This window comes from Acanthaster planci, linkage group LG21 (assembly GCF_054643075.1).
Source record: "Acanthaster planci isolate LZ-2023a linkage group LG21, COTS_SCS, whole genome shotgun sequence".
Classification (NCBI taxonomy): domain Eukaryota; kingdom Metazoa; phylum Echinodermata; class Asteroidea; order Valvatida; family Acanthasteridae; genus Acanthaster; species Acanthaster planci.
Window position 1 is genome coordinate 3,450,922 of NC_141797.1, and position 22,825 is coordinate 3,473,746.

At 40.4% G+C, this 22,825-nt stretch overlaps 1 protein-coding gene across 4 annotated transcripts; it reads left to right on the forward strand.

Annotated features, from left to right (window-relative positions):
- Window positions 1-153: 153 nt before the first annotated feature.
- LOC110981635 (ubiquitin carboxyl-terminal hydrolase MINDY-1-like) lies at window positions 154-22,647 on the forward strand. 4 transcript variants are annotated; one of them, XM_087131048.1, is made up of 11 exons: window positions 154-291; window positions 7,305-7,515; window positions 10,077-10,324; window positions 11,889-11,995; window positions 12,180-12,370; window positions 12,739-12,881; window positions 13,590-13,777; window positions 14,767-14,871; window positions 15,804-15,966; window positions 16,534-19,287; window positions 19,728-22,647. In XM_087131048.1, the coding sequence occupies exons 2-10, from the start codon at window positions 7,317-7,319 to the stop codon at window positions 16,555-16,557; spliced, it is 1,368 nt and encodes a 455-aa protein (XP_086987174.1). In that variant the 5' UTR covers window positions 154-291; window positions 7,305-7,316; the 3' UTR covers window positions 16,558-19,287; window positions 19,728-22,647. The 4 variants fall into 4 exon arrangements, with proteins under 4 accessions (XP_086987174.1, XP_022095044.2, XP_022095045.2 ...); XM_022239352.2 differs by having other exon boundaries at window positions 16,534-19,264; window positions 19,705-22,647; XM_022239353.2 differs by having other exon boundaries at window positions 10,077-10,318; window positions 16,534-19,264; window positions 19,705-22,647.
- Window positions 22,648-22,825: the final 178 nt, after the last annotated feature.

Genomic DNA, 22,825 nt, shown 5'->3' on the forward strand with positions numbered 1-22,825 from the left:
TTTGGTCCAATGAAATGTGTATTGACTTTTTACTTTTGGGAAAATGTATCAATTTATTCTGAAGAGTTTATTTCTCCCACCCCCCCATCTTATAATAGTTAATTCGAATGAAAATGAAGTCAGGTACCTGGTGATTTTGTGTACTATTGAGACGAAACTTTAATAGGGTTCAGGCGCGATTACGTCACTTCAAGTGAATATGGCCCTTCTGGTGGTCGCTAGATAGCAATAAAACTACGGAAAGCACCGGGAAAACTCTTTTTCTTAGCAACGATTGAAGGAGAGTCGAAGGTGATCTTTCAGTAACGCTCTAGAATTAAGTAAATTGGTTGTTTTTGGTGTGGGAATTTCTTTCACGTAGACCTAGCTAATAATGGACCACTCACTACCTGACTACTGAAGACATGTACATGTACTGTGTACATGTAGACGCGTCAGACTTCAGTCGATCACAGCGCATTCCAAGGCATTGACCAGTTGTGATATGTAGGCCTACGGTACTGGGGCTCGGACAACTCAACCGTTTGACAACTTTACCCAGGACAACTCAACAGTTGAGACAACTCGGCCAGTGGGACAACTCGACCATTTACAGTATGCCTCAAATGGCATGAATGGACAGACAACTTGAACTTAACCATCATATTATAGTCCTCAATCGAGACATGTTCACGTTGCCGGTCATCATTATGGTCACTGTTGACTTGTTAATTTTTGGGCTTAGGCTAGGACTACTACTATTTTGTTTAAGTTAGTGGACTGTTTTACTTAGAGAACTCCGTCATGTCTGTGTGACTTAGAGATGGTGGTTTAGGATCCTATAAGTATGTGTTTTTGAATTTAATCCAAGTCTTAGGGTGTTGATCTAGTAGGCCTAATGCAAACTCAGCACGCTCTGCCCACCAGTCCTGTGCATGCTGCATCACCAGGCTTCTGTGCACGTTATGCCCGGCAAGTCGAGTTACAACATAATAATGTGACACACACAAACTTGCCAAAACACATTGATCTACAATTTATGCTAAGTGCCCCTCATCCGATCATGTTCAGTGATGAGTTGTCATAATGGACGACTTTGTAAATGGTCGAGTTGTACCAACAGTCAAGTTGTGCGGAATTGAATTGGTAAACAGTCGACTTGTCCGACGTCCATGGTACCAAGCCTTGCTAAACGTACTCCCAGAACTGTAACAAGCATTGTAGATAGACAGGTATGACTCACTATAGTAAAGTATTGGCTATTTTGATTATTCCAATTTACTCTGGCATCACAAACGTTTGCACCACAAGACTTCACCGGCCTAGCCAGCATAATCTTTTGACGATGTGAGACACATGTTAACATTAGACAGTACGGGTGCACATCACAACTCAGAAACTGCTCTGAAACTGAGAGAAGTCTCTTTATTAAAATAATATTCGGGGATAAAAATCATTCCCCCCCTGAAAGAGAGAATGTCTCCCCAAACAAGGACACTTCTTTTCCAGTGGTCCCTGGGGATCCTAGCATTGCCCTGGGGATCCTTTTAACCACACGCTGCCGGGTGGTTTGAAAAGTGTAGTGCACACATACGGGCAGATTTCAAGATTTTCAGTTTTCAAAAATCTTCAAAAATTCATCATTTCAGTTAATGGACATTTACACCCACATGAATTACTGTCTGGTGGCCTCTATAGCCTGACAGACAAAATCTATTGACGATCGAGTATTTCAGCCAGACCTGCAGCCTTGTAAAAAGAGCCCAGATTGTGCGATGTTATATAACTTTCTTTTGTTCACGAACCTAGCACAATGCGCTGCTGCCCTTTTTTCAATAGGGGCCAGATTAGCGTGCAGCGGTGCTGTGTGGCTCATCGCTGCGGCAGTGGAGTGCTTTTGTCCCCGGTGGTAATCCGTTCGCACTAAATGCCCAAAACCGTTGTATACTGTTTCAAAACAAGGCTGGATTATCTCCACTATTGAGAGAGAAAAAATGTCTGCAGTGCCCAGCAGCTCAGTCTTTTGTGCGGAGCATGGTCTTTTGTTAGAAGGCCCAGCTCTTTTGTCCTGGCTTCGTGTATAAAGCCTATGTGCTCGAAAACAGGTCCCCCGGCAGCAAGTGGTTAATGCTATAACTGGATTCAGCAGAAGGAAATACAATAGGCTGTCGTCTCGTTTTTTAAAAAGTCTACTGTTTACTTCTAACACTACAAGCAGGAGTCTGCAATGGAACACAAAGGGCAGAGAAAAGAGTTCAAAAGACCACATGAAAAAGTTTTCCTGAATATCAATCCCTTACTTGTACATGTACAGTGTAGCCAAAAAGCAGGTCTGGTCGGAGCCAATCTGGCTCATCAGGCCTGTGTGTATCTCTGGTTTCCTTGGCATAAAACAACTTCTATTCCCCCTGGATGGGATGCCAGTCCATCGCATGTTGATTCCCCAGCTAATGCTGGTACCCATTTATACTCCTAGGTGGAGAGAGGCAAGCAGGAGTGAAATGGCTTGCCAAGGGCCACAACATACTGCCAGCAGCTGGATTCGAACCTCCAACCCTATGGTTGGAAGCCACAGACCCTAACCACTTGGCCACATCCCCCCCACTGTTTTTATGTACGGTAAATTGGGTGACATGATACAAAGTGCATTTAAACTTAAAATAACTTACCTGTATGCGAATAGAAAATATGGAGGGGGAACTGATTATAGCATGTGGATTTTTTTATCTAAGCCTGTTACACTCCAACTATAGCAGAAGTCCCAACTATAGTTGGGACAGTCCAAACTGTTGTGCTGCTGTTGGGCCGGCCCAACTATTGTCGACCAATGTCTGTGGGAAATGTCTTAACATTATCCAAGTCAATGTGTCTCACACTTGACACAATTCATCTGAAATGAGGCACTTCATCTGTTCATCTAGCCCTATGACCAATGACATGACATTTGTAAACAATATGACTTTGGCACATGCTGGGCACATCATGCACACGGGACCTCTCTGCTGTAGTTGGGCCGGCCCAACTGTAGCACTCTAGTTGGGACGAGCCCAACTATAGTTGGGACATACATGTATGGTATAGTTGGGGCGTAACAAGCCCACTTGGAAAAAATGTGCCCCTTAGAGGAGACACTCTCTCTTTTATGGGTCAGGTTTGGTCTCTAAATACAGGGACTGCTCTGGGTTGACAGACAGTCTCTGACTTCTGATGCACACCTCTACAGTTAGGTGTCTACTTGGAGGTTTATTCATCTTTTATACCTCCTTAAATGGTGAATGGATGATCAATGGTACAGATGCGATTAGGCAAATCATAGCGTGGCTTTCATTTTTGAGTGATGGAGGAACAATAATAAAATGATAGGTCCTGCATTGCTGCTGACAACGATTAGAGAGTGCATGCTGTCGATCTTCTGTGGTGTGAATGGACAAAATACTTCAGCATTTAAACATTTTCAGGAGATAGATTGTATAAGGTGAATAAGCCTTACCAGCAGATATCTAACCTCATCAAGAAGGATGTATGAAATCTTGTGCAAATATTTGTGATGGCAGAGTCAGTTTGCATGATCAAAATAGCCAAGACTTTGCTATAAGGAGTTGTACATGTCTATCTTTAAGGCTTGTAAAAAAAAACATAACGACTGCGGGGTTCGTCACACATTGTGCAACGGAGTATGTAATGAACCACATCATAACGCATGGTTCTGGCATAGTGTGTACCCTGTGACTAACGTTGCAGATACCCAGCTTTTTCTTCAATTACCATACCTTGCCTGTCTCTTTTCCCTCTGAATGCCTTTTTCTTTTTAAATTACCATTGCAGCACTCCAACCTCACACTGGGCCACGTGACCTGATGGACATACTGTACATGTATGGGTCATTCTATAAATTTGGGGTCCAAAGTGTGACATTTTTCCGTCCCTGTTACCTCTGACATGTATACCATCTGACATGTTTGACAAAGGATGTATCACTGAAATTGATTTCAAACTATTGTTATTTATTTGGCAGGGTTATTTGCAGTACTTTGAAATTAAACAGTGAGTTCTAAATATTAAAAAAATCATATGCTAGACGTAACGGGGATGGGAAAAACCTGCACCCCAAATTTATAGAATGACCCATCTGCCATTGTTCCGTGACAATAGGCCATGTGACCCGATGGACATCTGTCATTGTTGCAGGCAAAGAGTCCTGCACCACACGCATTATTTACGCAAACTAACTAAGGCCAGTCTTATGGTGTCTGGCTTTAGTTGTCTCTTTTAAAGAAGAACACCCACCATTTACATAACTAACAGCTTAATGAATATACATTTACAGTGCATGAGGTGCTGTCTCGTTTGCAAAAAAAAAAATTCATGAATATGCATGATGCATGTTACACCAAGAACTACTGTACATGACCTATACATCATTATCCACTTGCTGCTGGGTGCTTTTAAAAATGCAGTACACACAAACGGGAGATTTTCAGTTTTCAAAATTCTTCAAAAATTCTTAATTTAATTTAATGGACGTTTACACCCACACAAATGACTGCTTGGTGGCTACTCTAAGCTGACAGGCAATCTTCATTGACTCCTGAAGATTTCAGCCAAGCCTGCTGCCCTGTAAAGAGTGCCCAGAATTGTGAGGTTTTGCATAATTTCTTTTGTCCCCAGTGAATGTGAGTGGCGTGTTTTCAAACGTGGCTGGATTAGCATGCAGAGATGCTGTGTCACTCATCAATGGGGCTCTGGAGCACTTTTGTCTGTGGGGCTAATTCGCGGGTGCACAGTGCCCAAAACAGTGGTGTACTGTTTGAAAACAGTAAAGGATTACCTTCGAAAAATGCAAGCCGAAAAATGATGGCAATTCCCAGCAGCAGGTCTTTCGTTCCAAGTACGCTCTTTTGTTACACGGACCAGCTTTTTTTCCCATTTCGGGCACCCCGGCTCTGTGTATAAACCCATGGTAATCGAAACGGGGTTCCCCCAGCAGCAAGTGGTTAAGCTAGATACCTGCATTATGTGTTATAAGGTCACTACTTACAGTAAGAAGCTTGTGGAAAGTTCCAAGAATCTGGCAAAATAAAGAGGGAAATGGTGCATTTGGACAGCAAGTAAGCTACACGTACTTGTACCGGTACATTGTATCTCAGCGCAAGACATATTGATCACAGAAATGATTTTTTGAAACCATTGTAGATTTTAAGAAGTGAGAAATCTGACATTTTTTATTTTAAAATTTGCAAACATGATATTTAGTAATTGTATGCATTATGTATGCCAGTTGGTATTAATGGCAACAGTACACGTATAATGTCCATAGTTGAAAGGGGATTTTAATAATGGATGTCATTGGGTTAGTAGGAGCCAAACCCTCAAAGCTTTTTTTTCTTGTCCCTGTCACATATGACATATGATTTTGTAAGTTCAGAACACATTTTCTCATTTCCAAGAATGATGAATTAATGCAAATTACCTACCAAACAAATAGTACTAGTCTGAAATTAATTCCAGTGATATTTCCGTGTCAAATTACAAATGTCAGATGTAACAGGGACACAAAAATGGCACTCTTTTGGACCCCTAATTTCTGGAATTACCCGTATACATCTGTGTAAATGGCAAAAAGCCTAGCAATTGTTTGTTGTACAAGTGATGACCATTATGCCATTTGATGAAGAATTCACGGTCAGTTCATTTGAAAATAAGCCTGTGATTATGATTGCAAATGTTAGAGAACTCAAATTGTGGTTGTGTGGTCTGGTACCTTGACACCTTTTGATTGGATCCTACAGGAGCTTGGATTTGGAACTGGTTCCAAGTTTTTGTTAAAGGGACTGTGAAATAGAAATATTTTACTAAATTGTACTACAACCCTTGAAATTGCACCTCTGGGTTTCAATTTATCATTTAACCCATATTTGGAGCTTTTCTGTTCTTATGCTAATCCATTTGCATATTCCTGAGCAAAACTATGATGTCATCCAAGGCACAAGCCTCACTGTTGCACTGATTTGGGCACAGAAAATTTCTAGACTTTTAAACATTGCTCTCGTAGATTTCATTTCCTTTGGCAATTTATTGTGTAAGTATATGTCAAGAAGCAAGCAAGCAAGCTTTCTCCAGAAATGTTTTCAGAGAGCAAATTTGGATTTCACGAGTTGAACATGAAAACATGCAATTTGAACCATGTCTTTGTTGATTTATATCAAAAGAAAAGTGCCCTCACTTGTCCAGAAATGCTAGGTCAATTTGGAATGTTTAAAAGTGCTCTTTTCAGTTCACGTACGTCAAAAAAAAAGTGAAGCAGTCTTTATTTTTTGAAATATTTTTCTTATGTGGTGTTTTCCCGGCTTCTTGTTACTTGTATTCTCCAGGGTCCCCACTACAGTGTATATAGCTTGTTGTATAATGCAAGCAATGTAAAACTAGGTCACAACAAATCCATGCTTTCATTTTTGTTTCATTTTATTTTACATGTTATTCAGTTTTGGTGAGTTGATTATCTCGCTGGAATACAATGTATATTTTCTACCAGGGCCACACCTTGTCATGTTTGTTTTACCAGTCCACTGGCTTTTCCCTCTTTCTTGGCCAAATGAAAAAAAAATCAAATGTTGAGATTTTTTATTTTTTGTTGAACTTGTAACTTTTAATTTGCAGAGGCACTGTTGGAAAGAATATACGTGTAAGCATGAAATTTATCATCAACACTATCACCTCACAGCAAAATCTTTGTTTCTCTGAAGCTTCACTGCTCTGTAGCTGCATGTACTTGTACATTACCGACCCATTTGGACAGAACTCGGCTGACTTGAGTTTAGAAGTGAATGTTACTTTCAATTTCATTTGATTGTCTTCCCTAAAAAACCTGTGCATCTGGTAAATTAAAGTGTTTCTAGTTGTAGTCCCATAGGCCAAAATATTGAGGAGATGAAATCTTAGGCATACAGCGCTTCCATATTCAAAGATGATTGTCAGGCTTTCCAGATGTAATGGGTTGTTCTGTGAAGTGAAATAGAAAATAAATGAAGAGAGCAAGTTAAATGTACATCTAAGCACATCCATAACATCAGTGGCTGCCCAAACAGCCTCGGTGGTAAACAGTGACATGACTTTTTCATTATAGCCAATGATTTTGGGTGAAGTTTGTTGATATATGTCACACTTGATAATTATAAAGTCAGCTTGGTACTGGAGCTCATTACATGTAGGTACATGTACATGTAGATCACTGCTGCTATTTCTTGATGTTTGCAGGTTGAAATCCCTGTCAGGTCAATAGCTTTGTTTAACAAAGTGCGCCATCTTTCCCTGTTTTAAACTTAAAGATTAAGGCAGAAATGGCCAGCACAAGAAGCGAAGAGATCCCAACGTGTTCGAGCGAGGGAGTTTACCCGTCCAATGTTGCTGCTTTGAAGCAGAATGTGGCAACAGTTGAGGCCCCTCCTTGTGAGAATGGAACATCAACAGACGATGCCACACCCAGAGCAGGAGGAGATGAGGAGATTTCTGCTGGTGCTAAAGGCGGAATGCCTACAGGTGATTACAACAACATTGTAACATTTGAACTCAAGAGTTGATTTTCGTTAGTGCGTATGTGTAAATCAATATCTGAAAATTACATTAAGCTCAATAAGCCACTTGCGAGTTAAATATGAATAAAATCCGGTACACTGTGTTATCTGATTGCACAGGAACGGAACAATTTGAATTCCTTGGACTAAAGACACTGTTGCTATACCTCATGATTTGGGACAAGCTTTGGGACCACGATCTCTGGAATGGACTGGTTCCATTGTGCCGTTCTTATCCATTGAGAACAGTGTATTGTTGCAAGGCGTCTCTTATGCAACTTGGCAAAAGCTTGCCCCGAAATACGAGGTACAGCAACAGTGGTTTTAGCATGGAGAATTCAAGTTATGTTCACGTGAATTTAAAGAACTCAGTATACCAGATTTTATTCAAATTTAACTCGCAAATGGCTTATTTTAGTTACACATATCTGAACTGGATACCTTCATGCTGTGTCACATGTACATGTTTCTTTGAAAAGGTGTTGTGTGCCTACTTGACATGAAAGAGCCACACATCGTCTCACTCTGAAGATCTGCAATGAGGTACATTTACGCAGATCTTGCCATCGGTCATGTTATCATGTACTCTTTTCTCACAGTGTATTTATGAAGTCTAAAAGGTTAGGGGTAATACACAATTGTGATTTGATCTGTGGAAACCCTTTTGCATGGTGAACTTTGTCATTTTGGTGCATTTCAAATTCAAATTGATCTAGACTCCGTCCTGTTTTCAGACCTGTTTAATTCAGATTCTAGTTAACCTAGATTCATATTGTACACAACCTTGAATCATAAATGTACATGTAATGTATCTGAAAACAAGAGCATGTCCATATTAATTGGAAGTTTATATGCACCCATATGACAAAACTCTCCATGCGAAGGGTTTTCGCAGATCACATTTGCTGTCAAATATAGAAAATGGCGCTTTGAAGATGACCAATTCAAATCTTACTACGGTCCATTGCTTGGCTCATCTTTAGAATTATTCCATGTACATGTATGTGAGGGTAATTCCAGGGAGCAACAGACCAACATATTCAAAAAGATTGTCACAATGTATCCTATTCTGTCATCATGATCATGGTGGTAGTACAATGTGTGTGTAAGTTATAAATATTACAAATTGAATAATAATAATTGAAAATTTATAATGCGCCGTTTCCATAAAAATGATCAACGGCGCAGTACAAGTTAAGGTAAAAAATCATTAATTTAAGAAATGAAAGGATAAGGATAAATGAATGAATGTCACCGTGCTAGTACCCAAACCGCATTATGGGGATACGCCTGCCCCGCCAACAGGAAGAACCTAACCCTGGTGGCATCGATGATGTTTCGATCTTTCCCGGGGACAAACGCCTCTAACCCTACCTACGATAAAAGTAATTATACCAGACACGGTGGCACTAAAATAACGAATCACAGCTAAACCTATGTTAAAATCAAAAATAATAATAAACCTACTAGATAATATTAATACAATCATGAATCTTGCAGTGCAATATATCACTGTACAAATGCAACATTAAAAAGGTAAGTTTTTACTTTACATTTAAAAATGGCAAGGCTTTGCCCACACCGTGAATGGCATGGCAAGGCATTCCATAATATAGGAGCAGCCATGGCGAATGCCCTGTCACCAAGTGTGAGTAGCATTTTACCGTTAGGGTAACTTAACAAAGGACCATTGCTTGCTGACCTGAGATGATATCTAGACTCCTATCTAGGAGCAAGACCGTGGATGGCTTTGTACATGTATGTTAGCAGGATGATTTTGAAGTTGATCCTGTAAAAAGCAGGTAACCAGTGCAGTTGATACAGTATTGGTGTTATGTGTTGAAACTTGGGTGTATTCATAAGAAGTCTAGCTGCAGCATTCTGGACTCGCTGTAATCTCATTATCTGTGCTGCTGACAAACCATACAAAAGACTATTACAATAGTCCAGACGGCTGGTCACAAATGCGTGAATTTACACTGAAAGCGAATCGGGAGAGAGGAATTTACTGATGCGCCTGAGATTGTGAAGGTGGAAAAACGCTGCACAACAAGCCTTCGTGATGTTTTAGGACCTACAGTACATAGACACACTTGTGTAATTTTTGTTGAAGGTGCTCATCTATCACAGATTTCTTTCACAATTTCGACTTTGCAAGGATCATGTAAAGCATTTTGTTGCCATGGTAACAGACCGGCACCTTCACTGCCTCCTTTGTTTCAGGTACAATGTGGAATAAAATTCATTGAAGTTAGCAAATGAAAAGTAATCATGCGTGACATACATGTACTGTATATAAAAGAAAGGGCCTTGCTATGCTATCTGGTCATGTTGGTTGGTTTCCGACATCACTGCCTTCACAACAGTGCCCAACACGATCATTTTCTGTGAAAAACAAAATTTGAAACCCAGGATGACATTTACACGGAACTGCCTGTAAGTACATGTACCTCGTAAGTTTCCTGTATACGGTAGTTCATTTGACAATAACTGTCGACAATAACCAATTAAGACTATTTTTTCCAGTGTCAGACACAAGTCCACGGAGTCAAACAGCTGAGCAAACCTACCATGTCAAGTGGATCAAATGGCGAGGAAATAACACACCTATCATCACACAGAATGAAAATGGTCCTTGCCCCCTCATTGCCATCATGAATGTGCTGTTGCTGCGGGGAACCATCCACATCCCGCAAATGGTGGAGATGGTGTCTGCCAGTCAGTTGGTGGGCTACCTTGGGGACTGTCTGCTCAACCGATCCTTGGAGGTAGATGTAAGATACATCATATTTTAGAAAGGTGTCGAGATGCACTGTTGCATTAAATCAAAATGTTTCTGACGTGTTTATTGTCATAAGAAGGCCAATATTGGCTTGCAAAACAAAACAAAATTGTCTAAACACTTAGTAATCAACAGCTTTCGCCAAAAGACATTTCTGGTTTATTTTGGATGGAGCAAGAAAGATTCAAATTACATTGCAACAGCATGTGTTCACCTCCGGGAGGCCATTATCCAACTTTGTGTGAATGCAATGTTTTGTGGTTAACCATCCATCCTCAATTATTTTTGTGAAGTGTGTATCCAAGAGCCCATAACATTAAGCTACCACAGCCTAAAATTATAGGAGGGTGGCACACAATGCGAGCGTGAACCATTACAGTGTGGGGTCTGGGGCTCCCTTGGGGAATTTTGGATTCTAGATGCTTTGCGGTGCAATCTGAGGTGTTTCCTGGGCACTTTCTTCTGACTCCTTGAATCAAATTTGCTGGTAGTAACTATTTGAAATGAAGGCAAGATTGTTATCGGGAGGCTATCAATAGGCGATTTTTTTTCTGGTACATTTTTTTTACTGATCAGAACTTGCCATCGAGCGGATGGTTCGGGGGTTACATGTGCGTACGTGGGCACAGTGTATGATGTACAGTCGCTTCTGAAATTCTGGATCTTACAAATAACTCCATGGTCATATTCCAGCGACAAAATCCTATAATTCTGGTGAAATATGATCAGTAGTCCACCTCGTGTATTTGAAAAACTACAAAATTACTTTCAAAATCTAAGCTTTTAATTTGGACTTATGGTATCACCAAATGTGAGAACACTTTTTCTAGGTCTGAATCGGTTTAACTAGTTCCAAATAGCACCATTTTTATTTTCCTATAAAAGTAACCATGTGAAATATCCATTTTCAGCCAAAGCCATTGTAGCAAGCTAATTTTCTAATTAAGAATCGATTGATTTGAGAAAATTAGTTCATAAATAACAATTTCAGTAAATTAAAAAGTGAAATTTGAGTAAATTTTGACTCGAGTTTTTCAGCTGTACTGTTAGCAATCAGTGACTATAATTAATGGCAAAATGAAAATGCTATGACCAGGAGATTGGAATAAGTCCAGAATTTTTTGCTTCTGTACTTTTCTGCGTCTGACTTTGATCATAAATGCTGCAAAGTGCTACACTGCTGTGCTGAGTACTGATAACAAACTCATGTTGGTTCCATAAAGTGCAGTAAACGTCTTTGCATGACATAAACTGCAAAGATGGTAGAGAACAGGGATAATGCAATAGAAGAAAACAGAAGGGCGTTGAGAAAGAATCAAATTTTTTCCCCAAATTGGAGGATTTTGGAGGATTGAGGAAGGTCCCTAGCAAAAAGGGCCCTGGGGTTAGGGTTAAGGCTGATGTAATTGATCTGATATATGAAACGTATACACAAGCACGTAAGCAGTCTATTTTGTGAGACAAGTGGCCTGTCTAGACTTATTAAAATTACAGTATCGATTTACTCTTTGTGACTGACTCTGTACTGTCACCTTACTGCCCTGGTCTTTACCCAGAATGCCTCTGAGGGAGTCCAACGCAACTACGAGCAGAACATCCACGATGCAATGGAGATAATCACCAAGCTGTCAACAGGTTTAGACGTCAATGTCAAATTCACAGGGTAAGTAACTTGATGATTGGTCAAGGATGAAGTGTGTGGCTTGCATTCAATCCTGTTTTTGAAAGATAAGAGTGTGCAAACTGGTCAGGTTAACGATGGCCAGAGTAAAGATATGTTTCAAATGCAAACTGAATTATTTCATCCTTACTTCACCCTTACTTTCATGTACCTTTTCCACAAACAGGGTCAAAGACTTTGAGTACACTCAGGAATGCGTGGTGTTTGACCTGCTGAATATTGTACTGTGCCATGGCTGGCTGTATGACCCACAGAACACGGAGATTGTTTCAGCTGTAGGCACTTGCAGTTATAACCAGGTAGTGGAGAAGATTATTGCAAGCAAGAGCTCTAAGGATGAAAACGAACAGCATCAAGGTAAGCCTGAGTAGGAGTCGGGACACTTTCACTGTTCTGCTAAGAAGGCATGTGTTTGTGTGGAGCCACCGAGAACCAGTCAAGCATTAAACATGGCTGGCTGACCATTACAGTTGGTTACTTATTTTTGGTAAAGCAGTTTTTTTCTTCTGTGCTTTGTACATTTCTGTAGTTTGTCTTCTGACTGTTTGTAGGAAGTGAAAATAGCACAGTTGGTACTAATTTTAGTGTACTCAGATGGTGTAGATTATTTGTGTGATGTGCATTGCCCGTGACCAGCTTTCGACAAAATGTGCACAGCTGTCACATGCCAAAGGGATTTGAGTTCTCATTGCTGTTTTCTGATTGTTACCTTGTTGGCTTTTCAGGTCTGGTTGCTGAGCAATTCCTGGAGAGCACAGCAGCTCAGTTGACATTTTACGGTTTGTGTGAGCTGAATGCTGCCACGGAAGAGGGAGAACTTTGTGTATTCTTCAGGAATAACCATTTCAGCACATTAATCAAACACAGTGTAAGTAGGGTGTGCAGCTGTTTGGTTCATATCCAGGCCCTGTTTGGGCTAACTCAATCAATTACAACCAACTCAGGGAAAATCAGGCCATTAATACAAACTTGCCATTGCCTGCCAAAGATAAAATGTGGACTCAGCCTTATTGTTTTTGATGTTACCATTCCACAGATTAGTTTGATGCTTTCATAGTACTTGCAACTTGAGGTTTGAACTTGGAAGCTTCATGGGTTAAATATACACAATGCGAGACCTTCCTGAAATCATTTGATCAATATTTGATTTTACTAAGCCTAAGTGGTTACTTGTATACATTTTAAACCAGTTTTATAGAGTTCAAACCTACCAGTCTTGTGAATCATCAAACTTTCAAATTCTGAAGGATGTAAAATATCAGATTACTGATTGGATACTTCATTGGGAAATTACTTCATCACAGGCTGTTCACTTTTTGGAATTTTCATATTGGAACAAAAGCGAGGCTGCACTGGCAAAACACAAACTTGTGAGTAAAAAAATTATGATGTAGGTTGCTGTAGCCTTCAGGTGTCTAGTGCCAGTGCAGCCTCTCTTTCATCCAGTCTTTCATAAGACCATGTTGGAAGTTATCATTGACAGTTGTCACAAAATCTTGTGCCTTTATTTGACTAAAACTCCTCAGATATACAGTTGTAGACATGAAATGGTGACCCGGTCTTTCTCTTGTTGCAGAGTGAACTGTGCATATTAGTGACGGATCAGGGTTTTTTGACGGAAAGCAATATCGTCTGGGAGACGCTAAGCAGTGTGGAGGGAGACAGTGGGTTTGTAGACGGAGAATTCAATCCAAGCCCCCCAACCAGTCATATGGCACCTGGAGCGGCTGTCAATATGTCACCAGACCAGCAGCTAGATGCAGAGTGAGTTGCTGATGCAATCCCCTTGAGCAGAATCACTCCCTCATTGGTTGAAAGGAGCCATCTTGGTTCCTCTTCATGTTGTTCGTAGTGACACAACCGTAACACGTGCATTTCATAGTTGTTTGTGAACTGGCAAAGTGCATTTCCCACCAAAGGAGCCTCTGTTGCTAGGATAATTGCGCCCTCTCTTGGTCCCACTCAGGGCGGATAGGGTAATTATCATGGAATAGGCAAGTTGAAAACATTACCTGGCTGATAAGCCAATAAGCCGTTTGCAAGATTAATTTGATTAAAATCTGGTACCTTTAGTTATCTGATTGCACACAAACATAACAATTTCAAGTCCCCAGACTAAAGACACTGTTGCAGTACCTCATGATTCAGGGAGAGCTTTTGCATAGCGACCACCATCTCTGGAATGGACTGGTTCCTTTGTGCCTTTCTTATCCATTGAGAACAGTGTATTGTTGCAAGGCGTCTCTTATGTAACTAAGGAAAAGCTTGCCCTGAATCACTAGGTATACATGTAGCAACAGTGGTTTTAGTATGGAAAATTCAAATTGTTATGTTCATGTGGATTTAAAGAACTCAGTGTACCAGATTTTATTCAAATTTAACTCGCAAAAGGCTTATTCACTACTCTAACAAAACGTGCATGGAATAAAGTGTGTTGTAAGTCAATCCAAGTCCCCCAACCAGTCATATTGCGTCGGGGCTGGTCGTCTTAGCAGATGGTGTTCCGTAGTGTTTTTTCAATGTTGTAGAAAATGTGGTTAGAAATGTTGAACAAATTTTGTACAAATTATCTGTACTTTCAAGAGCCAGTATTTGTGTTGTACAACCTACTTGCATAAAGTGACCATGTTAACTTGTTACCTTGAAAAGCGGAGATTTGCACCTGAAAGTAACGCCACGCCTGGGGCCAGTCGGTTGATGTATAATATCATTTGCAAGTGGTTGACTGCATCTTTCTGCGCATTTCTCCGCAGTTACCTGGTGGCATTGTCTCTTCAACAAGACCAACAACAGGAAGCCAGGCTCAGCCAGCACCAAGACCAAGACACACATGTGGCAGGGATGGCTTCAATGTCGGAGTAAGCCTGCAGTTTGTGCATCAGTAACATAAACATCATGAAGCATTTCTGGTTGTGAAACCAAAGATTCTTCAAAAGTGTCTCAGGCACTGTTGGTCTCAATCCTGAAGAAACCTACAGAGAGGAGACAGTGAGAAGCAGTTACAGTTGTAGAGGTGGGAGGAAAACCCCAGAGGAATATTCTGGGTAAAACCCACAGAATCAGGTAGAGACTGAAAACCCAATCCACATGTGGACCGGGCCGGGATTCGAACCTGGGCCATAGAAATGAGAGACAAGCAAAGAACCTCTTCTCCAACCCTGACAGATGCTGCATAAATTGAAGCCAGTCCTATCATGAGGCATACATGTATATTCCAAGTTGGTTACAGGTCTGATCCCATTCACAAACACCACAGGTTGATCATTGACAAAAGACTGAATTTGTCGTAGTTCTCTTGGTAATCATCTCAACTAAAGGCTAGCGACTGGATGACTTTTGATTCAGCAATAGGCTGGGGCGGACATCCAGAACATTTGCAAAATGGCGGGTAGCAACCACACCGTGCCAATGAAAACAACTGCGATGTGCGTGCACATACATACTGATACAAGAAAAGATTGAGTAGGCTGATCGTCTGATTGGCTGGTGCGTGAGCACATCGCCATGGTTGCAGTTGTTTTCATCCGCGTGGTGTGGTTGCTACCCGCCATTTTGCGAAAGTCTCGGATATCCGCCCCAGCCTAGTGGGACTCTTTCAGGCTTATCAGGCTTGTGTCTTTCATGAATCAGGGAGCTCTAAGTTTTTATTCCTTGGGCTTTTAGCTCCGAGGGTTCTGTCATTTTTGAGAGAACAGCTAGATTTCATGCATAATTTCTTGAAAATCAGGCAGTTCATCAGACAATTTCTGTGTCAGTGTTGAAGTTTTGACCCGCTTTGTTCACATCACAGTCATGAGCTAGCATTACAACTCCAAGAGCAGGAGGACCGTAGACTTGCCCAGAACCTAGCTCAAGAAGAACGGCAAGCCCAGCAAGAAGCCCCACCCCAGGGGGCCCAAGCTGCTACCCCACCCCAACCAGTCCCTGCAAACTCCAGCAACAGTCATCATAAGGTACAAAGTCTCATATTCATGCTTATCTCCCTCTTATTGGTAACCCGTTACCCATTTCAAGAATAATAGGCCCAGTAATAAGCCCTGCTCAGCCCTTTCCCTTCCCCATGTGACAGCCCCTGAACATTCAAATAAAGCCTAGTTCCCATATGGTTCCCACAGCATGCAAGATGTCAAGATGCAGATAGTCACAGAAGAGATGCTGCGTGACGTCCTACAAAAATATTAAACAGAATGGCATCCAAAACTTGGACAGTTTGTGCCTGAAATGCCTTTTGTTACATGTAGGTGGTGACCTAATACTCCAGTATGTTGGCGATTGTGTCCACAATTGGGGCTTCATATTTTAGTAATTACCAGTGGGAGAATATTGGCATGATGCATGATACATCGTTGTGTGTCTGTCATGCCAGCATACCTGTTTGCATTATGTCTACAGTCCCTGTTTGCATCAGTTGCGAAAGTCCCTGGCAAGAAGTTTCCATCTTGTTGTCGTAGCATGCTGGGATTATAACGATACATGAATGCCAGGCTGACAAAAAGTCATTTTGTGTTTGTTTTGTGCAGGAAAAATCTTGCACATTATTGTGAGGAGGGGTTCCAGTAGTTACGTCTTTCTTTTGCCCCATCCGTGAACCACCTGGAGAGGCGTCATGTTCTAATCAGCGCAACAAACGACACAGCTGGTCGACTTCACCTATTTGGCAAAGAAGATTGAAGTTTCCCATCACTACCAGATGTTGAGTCACTGCAGAAAACTTGCCTTATTTAGCACCAAGAGGTATACTCTGTCTCATCCTACAGGTGTATTTATTTCTGAAATCACTCATGTATCATTCCTGGGAGTTTTTTCCAGGATTTTTTTTCTCCCTTCGGAGGGCTACTAAGCCAAAAGCTTAGCGTTTTTAACTGAACATATGAAGAATTGGCCAGTAACCAGTCAGAGAGCAAGAAATGCAGCTTAGCAAATGTTTGTTGATACTTGTTTCATAAATTCATTTAGTGGATTTTGCTTAGTCTGGTACCAGTCCCTTTGTACGGTCAAAGACCAAAGGCATACTGATACAGATCTGGTACCTAGACACCTTTGTCTGGGTGTAACCTATGCTGCTCTTAGTTTTGATTTCAGATACTAGAAACAAAGTAAAGCATTTCACTTGGTTTGCATAAAACGTATTGACTGTGTAGACACTTTCATGCCTCTTGAAGGCATGTCATGAGATCATATAACAGGTTCATGAGTTCAACTTGTAGACTAGCTTAAAGTACATGGACATGTACATCCAGGTATTCCTGTGATTATTATTTTCGTGAATCACCGTGCATACAGTAAATCCTCGTCTTCATGATAGTGGAGTTGTTGATCGCATGTTATAAATTTGTTCACTCTGGTGATCAGTTGATGGAACATTTGACTATCTGATGGGCACGAACCCCAATAATTGCGATGCAGTCATACAACTGCTCGCACAAAATTGATTCTGAACCCATGAGCGATGATGATCCTTCGAATACAAAGAAGCAACTTAATAAACAATTACAGCAACTGCCAGAAAACACAGGAACATCTGTTGAAGCCCTGATTGGGAACAAGACAGCTTCTTGTCACAAGTTTACAGCAAATGAGAAAGAACAGCAACTTGCCCACAGAGAGGATTCAGTCAGGTGTTGAATTGAACGAGTCATTCAACCGTGACACAAATGTGTACTGCACTCCCCCTCATGCAAGCGTGTGGTACTGCATTGTTTGCTTGTGTGAAGAGGTGGCTGAATGTCTGCATGTATACATGTGGTCATACGCAGCAAGGTATGAGACGGAGAGAACCCCCCCTGCTTTGTGTTGGTCATTGTCTCGCAGAAATCTGGGGAATTCCTTTCAGACATCTTGGGGGGATGTGTTAAGTAACAATAGTCTGGAATGTGTATAGGGATTGGACATGTTGGGGGGTACCCCTCGGTCTCATTTCTTGCTGGGTATACATGTGGTTAAATGGTATATTCACTGGGCATATTCGGTGATCACACCGTTTCATATACTGAATAAATCAAGAAACGTGACTCATAATGTTCTTAACATTTCACTCATACCGGTCAACAGTCATTATTTGAAAATATCCATCCATCCCATGAATAGTTGAATGTAGACATGGATGTGAAATACACTATGAACATCTAACAAAAAAAACACAGTGCACTCACAGTGAGTATCCATTGTTATTACACCGTACTTCTTTTGTAAGATGTTCATAGTAATAGTCGGGTATTCCAGTGAACCCAATACTGCAAAGTGAGGATTTTTTTTACATGTTTGGTAGCCGTAGAGTCACTTTTTAGGTACAGCCTGGGCTGAATGCAATAGAAAAAAGGGCAAGGCTGTGAGTGAAAATCTGAAAGAGTTCACCCATGTCTATACTTTCACAGAAGTACCTGGTGTGGCTAGGTCTCCTTTTCCATCGTCCCTAACCATGCCAAACCCAGCGAGGTTCTATGTGATTATACACTAAACTTCAGGGGTTAGGGTAAAGTGAACGATCCAAGGATCATACAATACTTGGCCAGTTTGCATGATGTTTGGATGAAAGGCCCTTTTTTGAAGAATACTTATGCCTAGACGTCTTAGGCTCTTACTTTTGGAGGATGCATGGTCTCTACAACATTACACCATACATTACAGAAATCTGTGTCGATTGTGATTTGTTTAGGGTCATCTGCTCCCCTAATTTGGATATTTGGCTTATAACAGGGTCAACATAGAACAAAGTAGACTGACTTTTTGTTAGGTAGTTGAGTGTTCTGAACTGTTTTAGTCTGGCACATGTAATGTCATGAAATCTGTGTGTTTAAATGCCTTCGTGTCTTTCACCCAAGGTAGCCAGGCAAGTGTATATATATCTTTGTAATCTGAAAAGGGTCCATTTCCCTCAGCATGTTTCTATGTCACTATCACAATTTTTCTTTGACACTGAACCTTAAGCGTGCCTGCTGATCTCTAACAGTGTTTCAACACCAATTTCATGAAATTCACAGATACCGATTATTAGATTTGTAGAGATTTTCCATGCAGCATGTCCTAATGTATACATTTGACTGGGCATACAAAAGATTGGTCATGTATGGATGGAAGTGGGAATTTCTAAGGTCTATCATTACTTTTTACCGTGTCCATTTGGATTAAAACATTGTCACTGTCACACCGGCAACCTAAAATCTTTCTTGTGCATCCGATATTTGATGTTGGATTTCTTTGTTCAAATGGCTCTTTTAGTATTATCCCTGACAGTCCTCAGTCCCCCAACAGGTGAAGGATTGAGGACTGTTAGGGTTAACCCTAACAGTCCTCAATCCTCCAACAGGTGAAGGATTGAGGGCTGTTAGGGTTAACCCTAACAGTCCTCAGTCCCCCAACAGGTGAAGGATTGAGGACTGTTAGGGTTAACCCTAACAGTCTTCAATCCTCCAACAGGTGAAGGATTGAGGGCTGTTAGGGTTAACCTTAACAGTCCTCAGTCCTCCAACAGGTGAAGGATTGAGGGCTGTTAGGGTTAACCCTAACAGTCCTCAGTCCCCCAACAGGTGAAGGATTGAGGACTGTTAGGGTTAACCCTAACAGTCCTCAGTCCCCCAACAGGTGAAGGATTGAGGACTGTTAGGGTTAACCCTAACAGTCTTCAGTCCCCCAACAGGTGAAGGATTGAGGGCTGTTAGGGTTAACCTTAACAGTCCTCAGTCCCCCAACAGGTGAAGGATTGAGGACTGTTAAGGTTAAGGCACTTTGGGTATACGTGTATGTTGGCACTGACATGAAATTTACTGTAAGTTGCAGAAATCTGATTTCAAAAAGAACAGTTTAAGACATTGGATTTTGCTTTCTTCCTGTTGTGACGCACGAAGATTTTCAGTTCTACTGACTGTAATTAATGGTTGAAGTTGGTGCAAGTTGTCTGCCCAAATGGGCTCACATTTTCTGAAATTGGGTTGTTAAAAATCATTGTGCGTACACTTTTCGATCCATGGTTAAAGATATCAATACAGAGAGGTCGAGGTGTTTCCAAGTATTTCTGTTACTTAGTCTGAGGCAAAGTGGACAGTTCATGGAAAAGGAGGAGAGACTGAGCATAAGGTGACGGTTTGTGCTTTGTAATAATACCAAACACTGTGATCCTATATTTCTAGATTTGTTGTCATCTAGTTTTCAATTTTTTTCTCAATTGCAAAGAGAATTGTTTTGTTACTAACTGCAAGACTGTGCAGAATATAATTGAATTGAAATCTCCATTTTATCATAATAGTTGAAATTTCATTTTGTATTTCTTTTACAGGCAAATGTCTACATTTCTTTATGGCTGCAGTATGTGTCTTGTTTTAGCCCTTCTGTGCTCCCTTACCTTTGCAAAGGGGCACTGGATTTGTGAAATTCAACATTCTTGGCATGTTATTTGATTCCAGCGATACTTTGTAAATCAGAACTTGTAAGCAAATGGCAGGTAGGATGTTGTGTGCATGTGAGCCATTTTGAAGTATCGTTGAATCATGAAAATACAGTAGTTGAGTTGCCAAAGATTTACAATGATGTCAGTCACTTGTTGCTTCACAGAAAAAAAACAAACACAGGGTGATCAGTGATAAGAAATACCTCTGCGACGGTTCATTTGATTAGCTTTTGACTGACCTGACATGAGATTGGATAATCTGTAACGACTTGATTAGAACTCGTCCATAAAATTTGGTTTTGCCTTAAATGTATGCCTTATTAATCTAAGGCAGGAATCCAAAAATTGCCTTGCATTTATTGCATGACGTGTGCATACATTTCATCAGGGCTTTACTCATTTTAAATCTATTAGTAAAATTACAAAAACCATATGATTCAGGTGTTTAATGGTATTGTCCTTCAAATTGCAATTTTTTTCCAGTTTTCTCACATTTTATTATTTATTTTTATTAATGCCTCTTGCTTTGATACTTGTATGATAAATTTGGTGGGTTATCTCTGTTTAACAACAAAAAATCACTTATAGAAAATTATGCAGTTCTTGAAACAATATAAGTTTTTCATTCAAATGTATCAATGGGAAACTAAGAATATTTATATTTAAAAAAAAATCACTCCATGATATTCAAGTTTTATTTACATATTCATCAGATGATGCAAATACATGTAGATCATTGGTAAATGATAATCACATTTAATAGCTAGAAAAGTCAAGTGCAAGAAGTGTGTCTCTGACATAGTAATTTTGGATAAGTAATCCTGTTTTGAATATCTTTACAAAATATATCCCTTTTAATGAAATTTTAAATATTGTAAACAAGTTTTTGACTCCAGGAGTCATTAGAAATGCACGATTATAACCAATCATCTTCAAAGGAAGTCACATGGTAACACTCAACCAGTCATGTTCCTGATTGAGCAGTTTTTAGACATTGTATAATAAATGGCGGTGTATATTATGTTGGGTTAAAGAACTGATTTCCAGATCCATGATGGAGTGAAGTAATTAATTCATGAAAACCTGATCAAGGGATGAAAAGTCTTTGCAGTATCCAGAAACTTCTCCAAACGCTTGAGTATGTTTGGGCTTAAGTGTCTTAGATTGTGCTATGAAAATCCCTCTTTAGGCAATAGTTAAGGTAGGAAATAGCTTTTAGGTACAACCATGGGACTCTATCTCTTCTTTGAAGAAGAACTGGTAATGAGACTGTTCAGACGACGTACTCTGAAACATTGAGAACACTCTCACTACACTCCAGAACCACACTTCTTCAAAGAAGAGGTCGATTCTGTAATGGTACCAAGAAGCTGTCATCAGTGGTGTACCTCATCAGTTCACCATGCAAAGCTTCAAATGGTAACAAGCAATAGTTGTTGCAATGTTGTGGTCTTAAATCAGGTGTCCCGTGAGTGTTAAAGTGGACAGGTGCCTGCATTCAGGTAATTGGTAACCTGTGGCCAATGCTGAAGGCACCAGGCACGTTTTTTTTGTTCTTGACCCGAACACTGCTTCTAGTTATTGCATTTTGCAAAGGCTTATTACATCCAACAATATCTACTTGTAAATGTAGAAAGTTGGTAAGCAGTACATGTACTGTACGTTCCATTGTCGCCCCATTCTTGCATAATTGCCACTAGCAGTAGACCTCTGTGTGCACAGCACAAGGTGTAGATGTGTAAAAAGTGCTCCGTCTGAGAAAATCTAACAAATGGTAGCTTTTTGTTCATTTGACAGAATCGGCTGTCTGTAAGATATTGTTTGATTCAGCGTCTGTGGAAAGTTTACTTTGAATTTGCCTGATGTATTGCAATTAGATACGCATACTATTGAACATGATCTCCAATTTTGCAATGGACTATCACCACTTAAACCAGTTCAGCTGTGTTCAGATATATGATACTGAACGGGCTCGTCCCCAAGTGGTTCACCTGTCAGAACTAATATGGTATCCATCAGTCCAAAATTCTTGATTGAATTCCAAACGTATATATAATGAATCTCCTCCTCAATCTCCTGTCATCTCTAAATGCCTGAGGAGCGGAGAGTTGGTAGAGAAAGGGGGAGTGGGAGTATAATCCTTTGTATGTTGTGCATTATTTGTGTAGTAATAATTCTATAATTGAGGCACTGCCAAAGCAGATGCATTATCAATAAAGTATTTGCCTTCTAAAGGGCGCTTATCACATAATGGCTTCATGATGTATTTTTTTCATTTAGTGTGGGGTGGGTATGAATTACTTAAATTATTCATTTTTCAAATCATTTTGATTTAAATTTCACTATAATTTGTGCACAATTTTTTGTTGTAACAATTTCTATTTTCTTTTTAATGTAGCAGTTCATTACCAGTGCAGCTGCAGGCGGGG